General features: G+C 56.5%; 1 protein-coding gene across 1 annotated transcript in view; it reads left to right on the top strand.

Moving 5' to 3' along the window:
• Positions 1-8,428, top strand: part of ZNF318 (zinc finger protein 318) — a 32,104-nt gene extending 23,676 nt beyond the window's left edge. The window contains exons 9-12 of the mRNA XM_038760859.1: positions 957-1,163; positions 1,640-1,739; positions 3,612-3,730; positions 4,170-8,428. Of these exons, the coding sequence (XP_038616787.1) occupies positions 957-1,163; positions 1,640-1,739; positions 3,612-3,730; positions 4,170-7,493 (3,750 nt within the window). The 3' untranslated portion in view covers positions 7,494-8,428. The remainder of the gene's footprint in view (positions 1-956; positions 1,164-1,639; positions 1,740-3,611; positions 3,731-4,169) is intronic.
• The last annotated feature ends 3,844 nt before the right edge of the window (positions 8,429-12,272 follow it).

Here is a 12,272-nt window from a genome sequence, read left to right as displayed (position 1 = left end):
CTTAACCAGACTGGCCTGCTGCCAGCTTGTTTGGGACTGGTACCTTAGAGACACCTCTGGCCACTGGAGGTGGGAGGGCCAGAGCCACCCTTGGCACGGCCACCTCTCTACCCCAGAAGAAGGAGATTCTCCAAGCGCTGTGGCCTCCTCCACCTGACCTCTGTCGCTCTTCTTTGTCCACCCAACTTCCTTCTCCAGATGAACATTCACCCTCAAGCTCTCACTCCATCTGTCGGATGCCCTTCAGGCTCTTCCGATTCCTCAGTTTCTCCAGTTAGTAGGTTGATCTTAAATAGAATACAGCCGTGGCTTGGGTCTTAGGTCTGATTTTAATCCACACCAGCTGCTGCATATTGGGTACTTCATTTGATTTCTACCAGTTGCTGGCACTGTGCCATTCTCCTCCACCCCTTAAGAGCCCCTTCATGTTCCTCTCTCGGCCGTATTCACCACAGGCATTCAGTGCCCAAGGGGAGAGGATGCGATATCAATAGTAGCATCAAGCTCCTGCTTCTTTGGAGAGTGCTGTACTGAGCTCTTCAGGAAAATTAAGAAATAAAAGATGCCCTCTTAACCCTCATTTCCCCTACTCTCTCTCCCTCCTCCGTCACCCTCGCGTTTGGATGTGTACTTTTTATTCACCCCATTCTCCGCCCTTCAGCTTTTACATACATATCCTTAATTTACGTCCGTCTCCCTCTCTAGATTGTAAGCTCCTTGTGGTCAGGGAACATGTCGACCAACTCTGTTGTCCTCTCCCATACATTTATACAGTGCTCCGCACACGGTGAGCGCTCAGTAAATACGATTGACTGATGTATCGATCAAGGAGCCGACAGGCTAATGGATTCTATGGGATCTCGTTCCCGGGATAGGGACGGTGTCCCTGGATTCTCTGGGCTTTCCAGGTGTCCGGTGAGGAGGCGTGACCCCCTCCCCCTTCTGTTCTCCTGTAGGAGCCAAAGGCCAATAATGAAAAGCCCCGGCCGAAGAGCCCCAAGCCCCCGGAGCCTCCCGCCCAGCCCAGCCCCAAGCCTCCTGTTCAGTCAGCCACCATCTACGAGTATTATGATGCTGGGAATCACTGGTGTAAAGATTGCAACACCATCTGTGGCACCATGTTTGACTTCTTCACTCACATGCACAACAAAAAGCACAGACAGGTAGGTGTCCCAGCCTCCCCTCTCCAGCTTCCCCGGCTCCCACAGCCCCCTTCCGGGGCACAGAAACCATCTCGAAAGCGAGCAAAGTGTTCTCCTGGGGGCAGGAGCCCCCGAGAGCCTCAAGCTGAAGAACCAAGCCATTCCATCCGAGGAGAGGCCGGATCCCCGTGACCAGTGTAAGTGGGGCTTTTGTCTTTTTTGTTGTTGTTGTCTTTCTTTTTTAACATCAAGAACCGGTTTTGAGTTGAATTCTGTTGCCCTGCTTGTCACCTTTACTAATGTAATGTTTTACCTTTTTCACAGGTGGTTTCCATTTAAACATTTGGCGGGGGAGGCAGGGGGGACGGGGTGGGAGGGTTGGTGGGTGCCCTGGCCTCACGTCTGAACATGCGGGGGAGACAGAGACAGAGAGAGGAAAGAGGAGCGATGTGTCCTTGAGTTGTCAGTGTGTGAGCGCCTCTGCCTCTTGCAAATAGACCCTGGACCCCTACAGCAGACCTTGGGCTTCGAAGATGCAAAACGAGGCCAAACAAGACCCCGAAAAACGGGCCGATAAGATAACCGTCCCTGCCAAAGGTAAGGGCCCTCTCGGCCGCCTGCTGTAATGCGTCCCCTTGGGGTGGGGAGGCCTCGCTTAGACTCCAGCAGGTTGGGTGAGCACTCTTTCCTGAAAAATTTACAGCCGCCTGAGGGAGGTTGGGAGGAGGAGGAAGACCTAGCCTTGAGACCCCAGGAAAGCAGGGCCCGGGCATCTGGGTAGTTGCCATCTGAAGTTAGACCAGCTAGTGGAAAATCCTAGGGTTTTGCCACTCAGGGCATGTTGTTTTGCTCTCCAGAGCTCCTCTCTGGGCGCAGCGGCCCCCAACCACCCACAGCTAGCCGAGGGGGGCCGGGTGAGCACCTGTTCCACAGTCAGGAAGACTGTAGGGGTGCCCCAAGAGGCTGGCATTAGGGACAGGCTTAGAAGATGTGCTCCAGCAACCTCAGGTGCTTTTCTGTCTAACCTCCCTTAGTCCTCCAGGGGAATGGGTGGTTTCCGCCCTCTCTCCTCACCCCCAACCGGAGTTCCCCACTGGGTCGTGAAGAGCCCAAACTGGCTAAAGTCAGTCCCTCCCCTAATGTTGACCTGAACCTACCCGAGGCATTTCTAAACTCTCCCGTGTCCTTAGGGAATAGGCTTGATCTGGGTGGACAGCAGGGTCCCGGACCCAGAGACCTGTTGGGATTTGTGGGGTGAAGAGCGGAGGTGGACTAATTCCCCTTCTAGCATTTCCTAACACCAAGGGCTGGCTGCTCCTTGGAGGTCCGATGGATGTGGGATCCTAGAGAAAAGCCCTGCAGGCTCCGTGGCCTGGTGGAAAAAGCAGGGAATACTTAGTTGCTAGAGCCACCTTTGACCCTACTCCTGAGCCGGAGGACCTCAGCCTGGCCCATCCTTCCAGGCCTCATTTTCTGTAATTCAAATGGGATTGGGTTACACCTGCTCTTCTCTGCCCTCCCCCTTTCTCCCCCCCCACAAGAGTGTTCGAAGAATAAACGAGATCACTGATGTGAAACTGCTCTGAATTCTTCAGGGAGGGCTGGAGATGATTGTCATGTGCTGACCTTTGAGCCGAAGGGCTTGTCCAGGGTGAATGATCTGATGTTGTCCAGTAGAAGTTTTGTTGCATTTAGCTCAGGGACACCTGTGCCTGCTGCTTAGTCTGTGTTTTGTGTGAGAAGAGATTGTGGAGAAAGTGGCAGCAGAAAACATGGGTGTAGCCCAGGCCAAATACAGCTAATTTCTGAGAACTTGGGAGGAGCCACATAGCTGAGCAAATAACATTTGAGCCAGTTGTCACAGAAGCAACTGCTAGAGGGAAGGCGTTTGGGGCCGGGGTGAGGTGGTCGGGGGGAGGCGCTTAGAAAGGCGTGGGAATGGGCAGGATAGGCAGAGTTTGGGCAAGAGATTCAGCAAGGAATAGAGTTGCTTTGCCGGCCACTCTCTAGCGAAGCCTAGGCTTGAAGGCAACAATCTCTTCCATTGCTGTGGGCCCAGAGACGCTACAAGGTAGCCTTTGCCGTACTTTGACAGGTCGAGACCGAGGAGAGGTCGTGGTCTGTGGTCTTCTGGCGATTGGAAAGTAGGCAAGAGGGTTAACCGTTGGGCTGGTGTTCCAGAGAACCGGGATAGGACAGAGCAGAAGGGTGAGGTGCCAACTTTGTGGTGAAGGAAGGGAGGAATGGACCATTGAGGAAAACTGCGTCCCCAGCACAATTAGTCCATCACTTGGTGGCATTTATTGAGTGCTTACTGTGTGCAGAGCACCGTTCTTAACACTTGGGAGAGTAGAAAACTTGGTAGACCCGGTCCCTGCCCTTAAGGACCTGATAAAGGGGCGTTTTAGTGACTGCTGCTCGTGGGCACGTGGGCTTGTCTTTCTGACCTTGGTCTTCTGGCCATTTCAGGCTCGGAGTTTCTGGTTCCCATCACTGGATATTACTGTCAGCTCTGTGAGGAGTTTTTTGGGGATCAGATTTCAGGAGAGCAACATGTCAAGTGCCACCAGCACAATGAGAAGTACAAGGTGGGTTCACGCAGTAACTTGTTGTGGTGCCCTCTCCTCAGCTCTGCCCCGTGTTACGGGACGTTTCCAGGGACAGCCGACCTCTTCCCTCAATCATTTTATCCTACCCACAGTTCCTGCAGAGTGAAGAGGGCTGCCAACCCTCCTCCATCCAAATCCTTCTTCTAGGATTCTAAGGCCGCTTGGATTTATTTTAGTGGAAAAAATAAGGTCCTTGGGAGGGTCTCCTCAACTCTAGAGAGGCTGGATGTAGTTTATGCTTTCCCTGGGGAAGATCTTTAATTTCTGCTTATTTCCAACTCTGCCCTCTCCTGCCCCACCAAGAAAATAATAATGATGATCATCTGCCTAGTTACAGGGCCAGGTTTTTTTTAAAAAATTTTTGTTGCCCCCCCCAATTGAATTTTTAACCCCAAGCCCGTGCCGCTTCTCTCCCCAGAAATACGTGGATGAAAACCCGCTGTATGAAGCGCGGCGAAACCTAGATCGCCAGGCGGGGCTGGCCGTGGTCTTGGAGACGGAGCGCCGGAGGCAGAACGAGCTGAAGCGCAAACTGAGCGAGAAGCCGCAGCAGCAGGAAGAGAGGAAGGAAGAGAAGGAGCCAAATGAAGCTAACGCCCCGCACGAGATGGAGACGAAGGAGACCACTGAAGCCAAGGAGGACCTAAAGGGCCTCGAGGAGCTGGGAGAGCAGGCCTTCGAACCCAAGAGCTCGCCAGAGAAGGTGGAGATCCGGAGGAAGATGGGCCTCAAACTCCGGGATGGGAAAAAGGAGCTATCTTCCATCTTTGGGAAGTTCACGTGGAAGAAGCAGCAGGAGAGGGGGGAGGAGGAGAAGGCCCCGGGAGCCGCCCCGAGCCCCACCAAGGAGGAGGTAGGTGACGGCGGCAAGGATAAGGAGGATGGCAAAATCCAGGCTGGGAAGGTCAAGCCCATTGAGATCAAGTTGTCCGGGAAAACCGTCATCCCTCACACCAGTCCGTGGACGCCCGTCACGGCCTCCTCCACCCAGGCCAAGATCCGCCCCAACCTGCCCATCCCCACCATGGTGCTGCGCAAATCCGGCTTGGCGACCGTCAGCAAGCCGGCCCCGCTCAACACCTTCCTCTCGATCAAGTCCTCTGGGACCACGGCCAAGCCCCTGCCGGTGGTGAAAGAGTCCACTGCCGACGTCCTCCTGCCTCCAGACATCATCTCCAAAGCGTTTGGAGGCGAAGAGGTGATCCTGAAGGGGTCCCCTGAGGAGGCCAAGAAGGCCGAGAAGAGCGAGCCCACCCCTTTCTCGGAACAGCTGCCGCCGCCTCCACCCCCACCTCCCCCGCCCCTGCCCTTCGGCACTGCTCAGCCGGTCGCCATCCAGTCCCCTCCACGGCCAACCTCCACCTTGGTGCTCAGCAAGCCCACTCCTTGCCTGCCCCCCACGCCCAGCGCCCAGGGACCTGATGCGACACCCCCACAGAGCTTGCCAGCTACCGTTCTGCCTCCTTTGCAGCCGGCCCCCATCCCGTCCGACGACGTGGCCCCAGGGGTGAGCGAGAGTGACCGGGACCAGTCCCTATTGTCGTTACTGGTGCGGCCTCCGCCGCCCCTCTCGAGGGTGTTCGGCGACCAGGCTAAGAAGGTGGAAAAACGGAACTCGTGCTTGGCCGCCGCCAACGCCAAGGATCTCTATGATATCTTCTATAGCAGCAGTGGGAAAGGGGCTCCCGAGAGCAAGCTGGGCCCCGTGACCCTGGCCAACGGGGACGGTGCCTTCCCCGGCAAAGCGGAGAGCCCTGAGGCGCTCCCAAGTTCCACTCCAAGTGGTGGCTTCCTGGCCCAGGGGTCCCCCTCAGCTACCCCGTCCTCAGAGAGCGACCCCGACTTTAAGCCAGAGTCTGGCACGGCGATTGGCGGGCCTCTGAGAAAGGGGATAGGCTTCGGGCACCGGCCTGGGCGGAGGAAGATGGGTGGGGACAGTGGCTGCCCGTCGGCCCACACCGGGACCGACTTCCTGGCCGCTTCCGCCTTGGCGGAGACGATAGCCCCGGAGGCAGCCGCTTGGGCCTTGGGGCCTCTTGAGTGGGAAGCCCACCAAGAGGGAGGTCCCAAGGAGGATACGGGCCTCAGCTCAGGGGAGCCTCGCCTTCCTGGCACAGAGGGGCCAGGTCCTCAGCCGGCGGCCGCCCCCAGCCCGACCCCCGAGCACCAGGGACGGGGAGAACCGCCGGTGCTCGCCTTAGACGAGGGCCGGGCCGGGGGGAGCCAAGGACCTCAGTTAGCCGAGAGGCAGGGCCAGAGGAAGGAAGGGGCGACCTCTGAACTGCTGCCCGGGGGAGAAGGCGAGATCCAGGAGGGAATGGAGGTGGAGGCTCCCGGAACTCCATTATCCCTAGCCCGGAACGGCCTCCCTAGGGTGGAGGGATCTAACTGGAGCCATAGGGACATTCAGGCAGGGGAGGGAACCGTGGATCCAAGGGAGCTGCGCACAGAAGACCCAGCCAGGGAGCAGACCGAGCCATCGGCCAACCCCGGCCCCAAGAAGGAAGCTCCAGGGAAGGTCGAGACCGAGGCCCATTCTGTGGGCGCGTGCATCCCCGAGGAAAGAACAGACAACCCACCTCCTTCAGCAGCCGGCCGGGGGCCTCAGCGTCCTCAAGGAGCTGGTGGCCAGGCCAGAGCCCCGGAGTCAGCTGTCCAGCGCCTGCTGGGCCCAGGCACAGGCCCGGCATCCAACGGCCCTAAGGAGCAGGCCGTGTCAGAGGGGAGAGAGTTTTTATCTCTTGAACCGGGCCTGCCGAGAGTCCCTAAGCGAAGAGGCCCCAAGCCTAAGAGAGGAAGGGGCAGGTGGGGTAGGACTGCAGGGGCCCGTAGGTCAGAGGCCCCGGGGAACTCCAGCAGGGAGCAGGAGGACTGGGAGGTCTCAGAAAGACGAGAGCCAGAAGCCTCGGGGTTGTCCGATCACCCGAGGTTAGAGTCCCCTCCTGGTGTGAAAGTGGAGCCCTCAGAGGGGCTGCTGGGGATGGGTCCGAAGCTCCCTAATGCAAATTTGGGAGCCCCCAACAAGCGCCCGACCGGGCTGCCGGGTGAGACGGGGCAGCCTCCCACGGGATGGGATCCTCCCACGGCGGATGATACGGACACTCCCGCTGCCTCTTTGGACTTTGCATTTGAATCGCCTCACACCCTGACGCCGGATTTAGGGCCAGCGGCCGGCCAGGGCTCCCCAAAGCTCAAAGCCGGGCAGACGACCACCCCCGGGGTCTTGAAGACCAAGCTGGAGTTGGAACGCGTGCACTTAGGTCTAGGGGACTTGGAGCCGGGGCGTAAAGACTTAGGCCTCCCGGCAGGAGGAATACCAGCTACGGCAACAAAAGGCACCGCCAGATCGGGGACTGTGGAGTTGCGGGGAGTGGAGTCCAGCGCGCCAAGCTCCCCAGCACTGGCACCATCCGTCAGCCAGCCTGAGCCCATCAGCTCGGTCCAGCGGACCTCCAAGGTCCAAGAAGAGAAGCCGCGTCCCTTCCTGGCTCAGCCAGAGAACTCACCCGAAGGCGGCCGGCTGGAGCCCAGAGCTCCGTCCTCCTTCGGAGAGGCCGCCCTGCGCCTGGACGAGGTCAAAGAAAGCACAGCGAGCCCTGCCAGCCTCCCGACGGCGAGCCTCCCGGGAGAGGAGAGGAGGAAGGGAGATGAAGCTGGCCAGGGCTCTGGGGAAATGTCGGGGCAGGCGGGGTGCCCAGGCGACACCACCCGAAGCCAAATAAAGCTCAGTGATCGTGATTGAAGGGAAATGGGGCCCGGGGCTATTTATAGATGAGTCATATTGGCTTCTGCAGCCCTGGGCCACAGAGGTTCCCCCAGCTTGGGGCTGTCCTTCGGGGTGCGCTGGGCATCCGACTGTGAATACCGGCCAAGTCCCACAAACCCCCACCCCCACCCCTTGTGTGTGTGCGCCTGTTGTAAGCAAGTTGTTTCCCCTCCTCCCTCCCGTGAACTTTTTTTTTTTTTTTTTTTGCCAATTTCTTTTCTCAAACTTTGCCATTAAAATCAGATATCTCTCTGGTTCATCCCCGGCGTGTCTGGTTGTATTTTGGTTTGGACTCCCAGGCTCGGGGGACAGAGGCCGGATGGAGACGAGGGTCGGGCTTCTCGGCCCTCCCCCGGTCACGTCGGAGGCCACGGTGGTCTGGTCAGTGGCCCCGGCTGCATCACTGGGGTTAGCTTCCACGTGGGGTCATCTCCCACAGACAAATCGAAGCGGTTGTTGATTGAACACTCTGCATGAACGAAAGGGACTTTTACCGTGTTGGCATTGTTTTGAAATGCATTGTGATTCTTTGCCGTTCCCCGTCTTGATTTGTAATGTCCCTCCTCCTTCCCTGCCTTTCCCCCCCGCCCCTCCGCAACAATCCCCTCGTGTGAACTGGCCTGTGTGGTGCGGCGAGGCGGACAGACGGATGGGTGGAAGGAAACCCAGCCAGATCCCTTTTGGAAGAGACAAGCAATCGGTAAGGCTGAGGCCCCGCACCCGGCCCAGACACTTTTGAGGTCACTTACATGATTTTAAACGGCCTTTCGGTTCATCGTATTGCGATCCAGTAACTCTCTGTGTTAAATCGTTTAGCAGCTGCCCCCCGCACCGAAGGAGCCGAAGAACTGAACCTGGTCTTCAGAGAGGACCCGGGCACGGTTCCACGGACCCCTCCCTCTTCCGCCCCCCACCCCCCGACTCCCTGTCCCCCTAACTGGCCCCACCTCTCCCCCTCCCCCCTGCCTGCAAGTAACCACTGCCGGGGCCCTCGGATGCCCCCACTGTAGTGTGCTGTTTTCGGTTGTTCATTTTGTTCAGAAATTAAAGCATTCTTGTCTTGCTTGAATGAGTCCCCCTTTTTTTTAAAAAAAATGTAACATCGCATCAAATAAAGATGTTGATTTCGTGTTTCCTTCCGGACTGTTGCTGCTTTGAACCCAACTCATTTCTGAGCCCAAAGGAAGGGAAACGCCGTGGGACCCCAGAGGTGCCAAGTGCGTCATCCCTCCCTTTGCCCTCCCTGGGGAATGGGTGCAGCCCCGGTCTCGTGCCAAGCTTCCGGCTGCCCGGCTACTGCTGCGGGGACGGTCTGAGGGGTTATACTCCAGATGTCAGGTTTTAGCAGCTGTACTGCCCCTGGATCCCTGCCCACCTGACTCCAGGGGAACTGTGCCAACTCTGAGCTCAGGGAAAAGGTCAGGGGCCCTCCTGGAGCCGTGAAGCAGTGCACTAGGATGGGCAGAGGAAGGGTTCTTCACGGGATCTTCATCTTTCCCCTGCTCTGCGCGGGGCAGTAGTTCCACCTCCCTGTTCCCTGAGGGGCTGGAGCGGGGCCAGAAATCTGGCTGAGGTCTGGAATTGAACCCAGGTCCCCAGGGGGGGGACCTTTGTTCTTCCCAAAGCCGGTATCCCTTACCTTGGCCAAATATCGCCAACAGACTGTCTTGCTGCAGAGCGTTGGAATATGGTTTAGGCCCCAGAGCCTTCCATAGCCCACCTCTGCTGCAAAATAAATAGCCTTGTCTCCGATGGCTAGTATGACTTCTGCAGAAAACCGAGATGAGTCTTTGCCACCAGCCGGAGAGTGCCACCGCTAAGCTCGGTCCTGTGCCTTTTGGGTTAGAAACAGTCCCCGCGAACTGAATTCCCCACACTGTCCCAAAGTAGTAGTAGCGGAGTGTCGATACTGTTCACGAACCTCGGAGTTGAGCAGGAATAGGGGTCCCTGTTTTCTCAGATGTAGCCCTTTTTCCTCTCCCACCGAGGCCCCTGTCGGGAAAGCTGAATTCAGGATCCTCAGATCGGATCGGAGCCTGATTTGGAAGGGAAAGACTGACTTAGGGCCTGCCTTCCTGTGAGCCCCAAGCAGCCCAGGGCTGTATCTCCCTGATCCCGGGGACTCGGTCACTGTTCTGTGGGAAGCCCAGAAATTCCCAAGGAGGATCTTTCCCACCGAACAGGCTGGCCTTGGGAAGGCTCTGCCCTTCTGTCCTCACGCCCCGGGGGGACAGCGACTGCCCAGGGTGAGTCCTGGATATGTTTCGGGTAAAGCGGGCCTTCCGGCTTCCCATTTTCTTTCCTGCAGGGATCTCAGGACTGTGGGGAAGCAGGCCGTGGGGTTGGAAGGCAGGGAAGGAAGGAGGGGGTGCCCTGGGGTGGGCTGCTCGCCAGTCACCAAGGCTGAGCTCTCCATTTAGCATGGGGCTACGGGGGAACCCCAACTCCAGACCCGCCCGTTCTCCCTGTACCTCTCCTGCCTCCCCGCCAGTTGAAATGGCTTTTTGGTTCCCTGTCTTGCTATCCAACAGTGGCAGGGCTGAGTTCAAGCGCACAGTACAGTGCTGTGCACGCAGCAAGTGCTCAGTAAGTACCGTCGATCGATCGATGGGGGCAAGTCTCTTGCTGCAGAGTGACGGAGACACAGTGGCCGGGGCTGGAGAGCTCGTGTTACCGTGTCCTCTCTGAGCTGTTATTCTTTAACAGATGTGAGCAAGGGCCGAGGACAGTGACTGTTGGGGCACTGCACGCAGGCAGTGTCAACAAAGAGGAAGTACTAGGGTGGGGTTGGGGCCTTTGGGGCCGGGGGAGGCTGTTATCCAGGAAGTAGCGAACGCTTGCTTATCCCCCTGGGCAGCAACCACATTAGTTCTGTGTCTGAGTAGCCTCTCGTGGTGGTAAACAACTAATAACTTCCCTTGAACACTGCCTTGCAAGTAATATTTTTTTCCAAACTTTTCCCAGCTCATACTGTTTCACCAGTCCTGCATCTCTGAAGAGCAAAGAGCAGACCCATTGGGTGCCTTTTGGATACAGGTGCCCCAAATCCGCCGACATCCGTTCTGTGAGGTCGTATTTATATAGTACAAATCGTTTATATTAATGCCCGTCTTCCCTTCTAGGCTGTGAACTCATGGGCAGGGATCGTGTCTACGACTCTGTTGTGTCTTCCGAAGTGTTTAGTGCTCAGCACCTAGAAAGCGCTCAGTAAATACCATTGCCGATGGTCCTCAGGGGCGGGTCACACCTCTGTAACTGCTAAACCTGAAGTATAACAGGACCTGAACCTCCTTGTAAACGTGCGGCGGTACTTGGCGGTGGTAAAATAAAATGTTTTCATTGCCCAGCATTGGCTGCCTTTTTAGTAATCTGGTGGCTAGTCTTTGTGGCCGAGAAGGGACTCACAGGTGGGGGTTGTGCTGTTTTGGTTGTCTGGGATTGTGGAGAGACAGGGAGGGAGAGGAGGGGCCCCGGAAGTTCAAGAGGAAATAGGCTTCATCCGTAGAGGTGACGGCAGAATAAGGATTGGAAAGTGGGACACTGAAGGAAAAGGCTGAGTGGCAGGGGAAGGATCAGGCCATGAAGTAAAACAGCTTTTGAACTAAAAGTTTGGTGGGTTCTTGGGATGGGAAAAATCAAAGATGGAAAGGCCCTGGATGACTTGCACTGAGGAGTGAGGGGTGATCCAGGATGGGAATGGTAGGGTACCCACCGGGACCCATTTGCTCTGGATGGAAGGTACCCAGTGCAAGTTGGGGAAACGGAGTGGACTAGCGGAAAGAGCGTGGGCTTCGGAGTCAGAGGGCTTGGGTTCTAATCCTGCATCCACCACTTGTCTGTTCTGTGCCCCTGGGCAAGTCATTTTATTTCATATTGTGTCTCAGTTACCTCATTTGTAAAACGGGGATTAAGTCCTCCCTCTGATTTAGACTGTGAGCCCCATGTGGGACAGGAACTGTGTCCAACCTTATATCTAGCCCAGTGCTTAGTACAATGTCTGGCACATAGTAAGCATTTGAGGTACCATTTTTTTAAAGCATCTCAAGTGCTCAATAAATACGACTCATTGATTGATTAATTGAACAAGGTCACTCCCGCTCCCTCCTGCATCACCCTTGCACTTGGATTTGCCCCCTTTACTCACCCCTCCCTCAGCCCCACAGCACTTATGTACATAACCATAATTTATGTATTTATATTAATGTCTGCCTCCCCCTCTAGATTGTAAGCTTATCGTGGGCAGAGAACATGCCTACCGCTCTGTTATATTGTACTCTCCCAAGCGCTTAGTATAATGCCCTGCACATAATAAGCACTCGATAAATGCAGTTGATTGGCAAGGGCAGCCTGGATGTCAGTGCTGTCGTGTGTGTGCGGAAGAGAGGGTGAGCTCGCGGTTCCAGGGGCTGGCTGTCATTTGGGAGCCCCAATCATGATCATTTCCCGCTAAATTTACTCCAGTCAAGGAGCCCTTCTGGACCTCAGAGGGTGAGAATTTTACTGAGGTGAACTCCAAAGGAATTTTTTCTCTCAGTAGGCCTGGTAGGAGTGGAGGGAAGGAAGCACCAGTTGCTGACCGGCTCAGATGCTGGTTGGATTTGCCAGGGGGGCCAATAGGCAGGGCCTTCCCCTAGGAATCGATTAGCACTGTAGGAAACCCCGGACATGATCTCAAATCCTGTTTATTTCTCTCCAGGGACGAGGCCATCAGGGAGACCCCCCCCCTCCGCAGAATCCAGGATGCCCTGTGGTGAG

The sequence above is a fragment of the Tachyglossus aculeatus genome, chromosome 19 (assembly GCF_015852505.1).
Source record: "Tachyglossus aculeatus isolate mTacAcu1 chromosome 19, mTacAcu1.pri, whole genome shotgun sequence".
Taxonomy (NCBI): Eukaryota; Metazoa; Chordata; class Mammalia; order Monotremata; family Tachyglossidae; genus Tachyglossus; species Tachyglossus aculeatus.
This window is presented reverse-complemented; position numbering and strand designations above follow the sequence as displayed.